The sequence below is a fragment of the Gadus macrocephalus genome, chromosome 8 (genome assembly GCF_031168955.1).
Source record: "Gadus macrocephalus chromosome 8, ASM3116895v1".
Taxonomy (NCBI): domain Eukaryota; kingdom Metazoa; phylum Chordata; class Actinopteri; order Gadiformes; family Gadidae; genus Gadus; species Gadus macrocephalus.
Window position 1 is genome coordinate 22,099,533 of NC_082389.1, and position 8,667 is coordinate 22,108,199.

General features: G+C 43.0%; 1 protein-coding gene across 1 annotated transcript; it reads left to right on the plus strand.

The window, feature by feature from the left end:
• The first annotated feature begins 14 nt into the window (after positions 1-14).
• ro60 (Ro60, Y RNA binding protein) lies at positions 15-3,662 on the plus strand. The gene is given in 4 exon segments (XM_060058083.1): positions 15-104; positions 2,394-2,944; positions 3,180-3,393; positions 3,570-3,662. Coding segments are annotated over 4 exon segments (948 nt in total).
• The last annotated feature ends 5,005 nt before the right edge of the window (positions 3,663-8,667 follow it).

An 8,667-nucleotide genomic window follows, 5' to 3' on the forward strand; every position in this document is an offset into this window, starting at 1 on the left:
ACCTTGTCCTCGATATGAGTTTCCTGCCCGTTAAGTCTGTTGACGACGAAGACATGACTGGAGATCAGAGCTCTTTCGATTATTCAGAAGAGGAGCCTGACTCAGTGGGTGTTGCCAGTTCTTTAGTGGTGGATTTGGAGGATAGGACAAATGCTTGGGTTCTGAGTGGAATGGGAGATGCCGTCAGTCATAGATCATGGGTAGGTTATGCAACGGAAGACAACCAGATGTGTCAGGTAGATGTTCAGGACGAGAGTGCAGAGGCAAGTGATAAAGTCAGTGACATTCAGGACTCTCTCGATATACAGACTGATGTTGATGGTGCCTCGGATTGTGATCCGGTAGTAGTACAGACAGTTGACATAAGACAGACCCAAGACAATCAAGCACACAGACCATCAGACACACAAGGTGTAGACAGGATATCAACCATTTGGTTGAGACAATGGCTCAGACACCATTTACCTTCATGGAATTTGCTAATTTCACCAATAAGAGACCATAGTCTCCTTTAACCCTGTTTTAGAAGGGGTTGTTCTGATATTTTCTACAGCTTATATAATAGGCTTGTGATACTAAGAATTGTGTGTTGAATGCTTGCATGTACAATTTTGGGCTAAGTAGGTCGGGTGGTTTGGAGTACAAGGCACCATACTGTTCAATGAGAGATTTGGAGTTTGAGTATAAAGATTGTATTCTTTAAGTGTACCCGTTCCAGTATTAACAGAATGTTAGTTGTCTCTATTGTACATATTTGATCTTGTTAGGTGTGCATTCAGGATATTGGTGTAATTCAGTAGGGGTGAATGTAGCAAGTATGGAAAAAATTTTGTATTATGCCGAATATTCCCCATTTCACTTTGAATTATTTTTTGCCCATTTGCCCCCTCTGCTGGTCGTCAAGTTAAAATGCTATCTTTCGAACTGTATTCAACTGTATTTAACTAATTATACGCCGTGTAATTACATGTATATTTCCTTTGTGTTAGGCGTTTGTTCATGGTGGATGACAAACTGTTTTCGTTTTAAACATTCAACAGGTATCATGTGGGTTGCACAGAACTTATTGTAATGGAAGTGTATTTTGTAATTCTGTTGAATTATTGTGAGATTACTTTGGATCTGACCGAGAGCAGCGTTTGTTCATGGCGGATGACCGCCATGAACTTTCTAAAACAATCGACAGATACAATAAATATCCACTGCAAAGGCCACCCATCGTCTGCTTCACGTTAGACACAACGCAGGTAACCGGTTCTGAGGCCAGGCCAGTTACACACACCCCTTGGCCCCTAGGCGGCAGCCTAGAGACAAGCCTGTGCGCAGAGCCGCGCCGTTTGCCCATGCCATTGATTAGTCTATATCTGCAATAATGGAAAGCATGGAACTTAGTGTTGTACATGATAATATTTTATAAATCCACGCAATACAATGAATTTAACGGATCAAATTGTAATTTATGATATATCCAAACTTAACGGTCTAATAAATCTTAATAATGATAAAAATAATAATAAAAAATAAGTGATTTATCTCCACTACAATGTAAAATAGCCTATGTATTTTTGGTCTTATAATAAAATAAAATATGGCTTAATACAGTGATATTATAATTAATTATTCTTTGATGCTACATCATGAGGTGTAAAGCCGGGCTCCGCAGAGCCGACCTGCGCACTAGGGACCGGGCAGGCCCACTGGTTCGGACCATTGGATCTACCACAACAAGGTCTAGACATCATAAACACACATATACGGAGGTAATTCTGATCCTTATATTGATTGTGATTGGTTGATGAGATGTTAAAGAGATGTTTCTGAAATATTCCTGGTATTAACGTGAGTAGCAGACTGTGACGCTCCAGCGCTGGACCGAACTCATTCATTATGCCAAGGTTCAGGTGGTTGTGAGTGGGGTTCAATCGCACCTACTATCAGGTTCGACCTGATAGTAGTAGTAGGATGGGTTAGTTGTTGTAGGAATGTTACCCATCAATTAACCATGCTAATTTAGTTATTTCGTGCCATCTGTTGAAATGTAGTCTTTTGTTTAGGAAATGTAAGATAACATTATATTTGGCCACAGGGATTAACATGTGCACCTATGTGCCCAAGGGTTGTTTCTGAGCCACACTGTTGTGTAAAAAGGATTTGATTGGACCTGTAAGTGTCAACGTCTGTAATCAGCTTGAAGCTATTTCTGTCCCTCTATTAGCCAATCAGGTAGCGCTCGGCAGCTTATTTTTTGCTACGTTGTTTTTTTCAGGAACGTGCTTGTAGAAGAATTAAATGCAAACTGCTTATAAATAATAAGTAGGCCTAACTGGTCAATGCATATTTGAGAAAAAACAAATTCATAATTTTGAGATCTTAGATTGCCAGTCCCTAAAAAGAGAGCTGCTAACCCAGATAAATCTGACCATTTTCCGAGGGAGCTGAACGACAAGGCCAAACTCTGCCGCTTCCTGTGCTATGGTTCGGAGGGGGACACATACACACCCAGAGAAGAGTTCCAGCCCCGCATGGAGAGGGCTGGAGCCCTGCTCTCCCTGCTCCAGGAGGGCCGGGGCGGGGAGGTGGTGGAGGAGGTGAAGAGGTTTGTGGAAGGCGGCCACGTTGCCTGTCTTAACCCATGCCTCTTTGGGCTGGCGTTGTGCTCCCAGTGCTCTGAGCTGCAGACCAGACAGGCCGCCTTCAAAGCCCTGAAGGAAGTCTGCCGGGAACCCTCTGACCTCTTCGCCTTCATCCGGTACAAGAAGGAGCTGGTGGGGGGGATGAGGTGTGCCATGTGGGGCCGTGCGTTGGGGAAGGCTTTGTCCGACTGGTATAACCAGCAGGACGCCTGGCATCTGGCCGCCGCGGTAACCAAATGTAAACAAAGAGCGGGCTGGTCCCACAAGGATCTGCTGAGGCTCTCCCACGCCAAAGCCTCTAAAGACAGTGAGTTACACAGCGACACGTAGCAGACTGTGCGTGCGTGTGTGTGTGTCTATCTTAGAAATGGTATTCCAAACTTTAAAGGTTTTTGATCAAGTTTGACTCTCTACAATGCAACATTTTCTGTTGGCCTTGAATTCCAAGCAATGTTTTGATGAATTAACATTTATCTAAACTTTTTTGTTTATGCTGTGCTTGAAATCTCCCCAGTGACCAGTTCATACTTTTTGTTTTGCTTCCAGCGATTGTGTTGATTAAAACACGAAAGGATGGAAGGAAGTGCAGGTGTTGTATGCGGACCGGGAGAACCTTGAGGAGGTGGTCCAGGTGCTGGCCTACTTGGCGGCGGTGGAGAGGGTAAAGCAGCGCTGTGATGAAGACGAGGTGGTCCTTCTCATCGAGGTGCACCGGCTGGAAGTGGAGCAGCTGCTGACCGTACACCTTAAGTCCAAGCAGGTAAGTCTAAAAGGCCTATCGCTCATCACAGCGTCTTTTGGGTAGAACTCTGCAATTGTATGTAACTGCTATGTTATTTGGGATTTTATATTCATTTGAAATCATGTTCTTTTTTGCATGCTAGGGCAATCATGCCAAATTAGTGCAACTAATTGTTTTCTATTTTCTTTTTAAAGGTATGGAGGGCCTTGTTGAAGGACATGCCTCTTGGCTCCGTGCTGAGGATTGTGGGTAAGATGACCGCCGGGAGCCGGGAAGCTTGGACATGACAGAGTTCTGCAACAGGATCCTCAACGTGCGAAATTGTATCTCTGACTTATTGCAATTTCCACAGGGTTATCATTAATATTGATGTGTAGGGGTTGATTATAACTCGTGAATAATATTGTTTGGACCACGGTCTGGGGGAATACTCGTATTCTGATTGGCTGCAGTGCGTGCATTAACTCCTGATATAGCCCTACAGACACCTGCTAAGTAGTTCCAGTCAGTGTTTAGATTCTCTGCCCGAGCCCGAGGCTGACGCGGGCCGGGTCGGGCCGATATTTCCCACCACTATACTCGGGCCGGGCCTTTGATCGAGCAATTTTATTTTTATTTTACCATTGGTTTATTGGCCTAATCTGAGGAGAAATCTATGCCATAAACAGAAATATTATAGGCCTTTATTACACAGGTCTTCTCAATGCCGTGGAACGCTCCGTTCACTTGCATGGGTAGTAGTCCGGTGACTTGTCTACCCCAGCGTCTTCCGTTGCTAAGCGACGTCACCGTCTTTGCGGACAAATTATTTCTCTGCTGATCAACACTACGAATGGCCAAAAGACTTGTATCCCCCCCTTAAATAAATACTATGGCAGAATTATTATTATTATTATTATTATATTATTCTCATTCAACTTGAACATGTGTTTTTACAGTAGAGTGGTGGAGGGATGACGTATGTTGGCCAACCCGGAAGTGAGCGTCGCCCTGGATTCCCTCGACAAAAAGCCAACGGGTTTTGCCATTGGATTTTGGATTATTGCAGAAACATTTGCATCTTTGAAGCACCTCCTCAAAAACTGAAAATAAATAAATATATAAAAATAACCGTGCTCCAAAGAACAAAATGTAAACCAATGCATTCTGAATGGGAGTGTTTCTCCGATTTTTCCATGCTACACAGAACGAAATGTAAATCCATGCAAATAAAGACTTCATGGTCATAATAATTTAAATATCATTAATATCCTGAGTGTGTAGGGTGGTATTCTATTTTTTTCAACGGGGCTGCATCCAGTCACTTGACCGTTATGGTTGCTATGGTGGTTGCTATCGACCGCCCCCTCTAATCCTTACATGGCTCTAAAAACCATGCGGCAAAGGAGCTGCCGTCAATTGTGTTGTTTTTGTCGTAAACTAGGGTCCGATGGTTAGAAAATAGGCAGATATTCCAAGGTATCCTTAAAAGGCAGCTTGGATGTTTTTATTTTCTGCAGTTTAGACTTCTACTATAACCTATTTTGGAAAGCAAAACACCAAGCTCATTGATTTAACGAGGCAGGGTTATTTGAAACAATTTATTAAATAAATATTTGTGAGATGTCATTACTTCTGCTGAGTTTGCTTCCTATTTATGTCGAGTATACACCCCTACTGTCCTCAAGCATCCCCCCCCCCCTCCCCATATGGATTTGGTGAATTGTTGCCACGTCCCAGTGGTGGAGGTATCATATATATGAAAGAGGGCATTCAATTATACTATAATGACCAATTAGGAGGCCGAAGCCCTAAAGGAAGTGATGCAATAGGTGACTGAGGGTCAACATTTGAGACCCTCAGATTTGAGGGTCTTTTGGCCATTCGTAGTGTTGATCAGCAGAGAAATAATTTGTCCGCAAAGACGGTGACGTCGCTTAGCAACGGAAGACGCTGGGGTAGACAAGTCACCGGACTACTACCCATGCAAGTGAACAGAGCGTTCCACGGCATTGAGAAGACCCGTGTAATAAAGGCCTATAATATTTCTGTTTATGGCATAGATTTCTCCTCAGATTAGGCCAATAAACCAATGGTAAAATAAAAATAAAATTGCTTGATCAAAGGCCCGGCCCGAGTATTGTGGTGGGAAATATCGGCCCGACCCGGCCCGCGTCAGGCTCGGGCTCGGGCAGAGAATCTAAACACTGACTGGAACTACTTAGCAGGTGTCTGTAGGGCTATATCAGGAGTTAATGCACGCACGCACTGCAGCCAATCAGAATACGAGTATTCCCCCAGACCGTGGTCCAAACAATATTATTCACGAGTTATAATCAACCCCTACACATCAATATTAATGATAACCCTGTGGAAATTGCAATAAGTCAGAGATACAATTTCGCACGTTGAGCACACAGTTGTGTGACTCGTTTATTTAGTAAGAGAGAAACAGGAAATCAAAACGTGCTGAAAGTAAACATATCCCGCATGGGCTCTGACGTCATGAGACGCTCGTAATCCTTAAAGGGACAGCGATCCCTGAACCACCAAGACAGTAAACGACATGCCTAACACAATTGAAAGAACAACACATAACAAAATATTGTAGGTGAATTATGTTACACTCACTACAACCCATTAAATACGGTATGATTTCTAGATGTCATGGCAACATCCGCTCGCGACACTGGACTTGCTGGATCGAGGCATCGACGCGGACATTCATTCACTTAGCCAAAAACAAGAGAATAGATGGCTAGATAAAATAAACATCAAGACACACAATTCTAAAAAGAACAGATGAAGCAGCTACCCTTTTTTCCTTCGCGATTTGCCTACAGAGCAGCGCACCTGCATTTAATATATCCGTGTATTGTCACAATTTCTCAGTATCAAAGGTGAAAGTAGAAACGGGTGGCCAAAAGCTGTCATATTGTTAGTTATCACAGACAATTTTAAGTAGAAACGGGTGGCCAAAAGCTGTCATTTGTTAGTTATCACAGACAATTTTCAACAATGAATGATCTGTACATAAGGGACATTAGGGAGAACGCTCCCAGACAGAACCTTAGTTTGGAAGTCATGCTTAGTGACACGACAAATAGCCTACTTCCAATTGAAATACAAGATTTAGAAAGTAGGCCTACGTGTCCCTGATCACGTTTCAATAGATTAAATAACGTGACAGTGTCACGTATATTCGTGAGACCAGGTTTGAGCGTGTGCATGGGTTGAATTGCGTGTGTCTCACGCCGAATGCATGAGACATGAGAGCCCTGTACTTACGTGACACAAACCAGCACCGCAAACGTTCTCTCCCGCTTGAGATGACGTCTTTCTTTATAGGTTCATGGGTCTGATTCGCCGATTTCCCATGCTGATATCCCCGAAGATTCTCGGGCATCTTCGACACTTTGGCTATAGATTGTCTCATTACACGCTAAATAATATAATTATAGCCTAATTATATATATAGCCTATAAATATATATAGGCAATATATATAATTAGGCAATATATATATATACATATAGCATTTGTGGTTTTGGCATAAACATAACTAGGGTGCACTGTACTATCTGCGCACACCCTTTCTGAAGCCTCTCTCTCGCTCTCTCTCTCTGTCCCTCCCTCTCTCTCTTTCTCTCTCTCGTACCGTTTTGTGGAGCACGTTAATTGTCTTAGAACACTCCCATTCAGAATGCATTGGTTTACATTTCGTTCTGTGTAGCACGCAAAAAGTCTGACTATTGTGCTCTGGAACACGCTTCAATAGATTAACGTTCGTGCGCAGGAGCACGCAATCGAGTGATACCGGGTTGCTAGTTTACGACAAAAACAACACAATTGACGGCAGCTCCTTTGCCGCGTGGTTTTTAGAGCCATGTAAGGATTAGAGGGGCTGGTCGATAGCACCCACCATAGCAACCATGACAGTCAAGTGACTGGATGCAGCCCCGTTGGAAAAAAAAGAATACCACCCTACACACTCAGGAGATTAATGATGTTTAAATTATTAGGACCATGAAGTCATGGGTTTACATTTCGTTATGTGTAGCATGGAAAAATCTGAGAAACACTCCCATTCAGAATGCATTAGTTTACATTTCGTTCTTTGAAGCACGGTTCTTTTTATTTATTTATTTATTTTCAGTTTTTGAGGAGCGGCTTCAAAGATGCTAATTTTTCTGCAAAAATCCAATGGAAAAACCTGTTGGCTTTTTGTCAAGGGAACCGAGGGCGACGCTCACTTCCGGGTTGGCCAACACACGTCATCCCTCCACCACTCTATACTGTAAAAACATATGTTCAAGTTGAATGATAATGCATGAATTTATTCTTTATTCTGCCATAGTAACACAGTAAATAATGGCAAAAAATGGGCTGAGAACGCATTCGTATTTACGATATGTTCAATAAAACGTAATCACGGACAAAATAGTTTTTTTAGACAAACGTAATTGAGAATGCCGAATAGTTCTCTGGGAACGTAATTTTGATGAGAAAGGGTTGCTCTGTCTGTCTTGGTCTCTATAGCAACGACCTCAGCTACCCAGCACTGATACAAAAAAAGATTGTTTCTCTCAATCAAAGCACAAAACAGGACAACTGATGCCCATAAACTTAACCCACACATGTTAATTAACAAGGACACGTTGGTGTAGTTGTGTTGAGGAATGTCACAGATTTCACTGTAAAATCGCCGTTAATGTGGAGCCATCGGGTCATCCGTGAGCCAATGGGATGAATGAATGCACATAGCTTCATACATTGCCGTGGAGGGATTACATTGCAATGAGTGGAAAACCCCCTGCGTCCAAAAAAGAAGCACATGGTCCTGCGTTAGCCAATGGGATGAATGGTCATAGCGTCTCTATGTGCAGCCATCGGCTCTTCCGTTAGCCAATGAAGCCTGATGCTCATAGCTTCACATATTGCCGTGGAGGGATTACATTGAAATGAGTGGAAAACCCCCTGCGTCGAAAAAAGAAGCGCAAGGTCCTCCGTTAGCCAATGGGATGAATGCTCATAGCGTCTCTATGTGCAGCAATCGGGTCCCCCGTGAAGGGGTTACATTGTAACGAGTTGAAAACCCCATGCGTCGAAAAAAGAAGCGCAAGGGTACCCTTTTGCGTCAGAAACTGAAGCCAAAGTCACTGACCGTTCGTCAAAAATCGACGCGTTCGGAGTGAGAATGTGTTGTTCAGAGCGCAAGAATCACTTTTTGACCAACAATGTGTTTTTGACCTTACATTGTTGATTTTACTCAAAACTAATGTATTCCACTTAACAAATGGTGGAGTATGGCCCT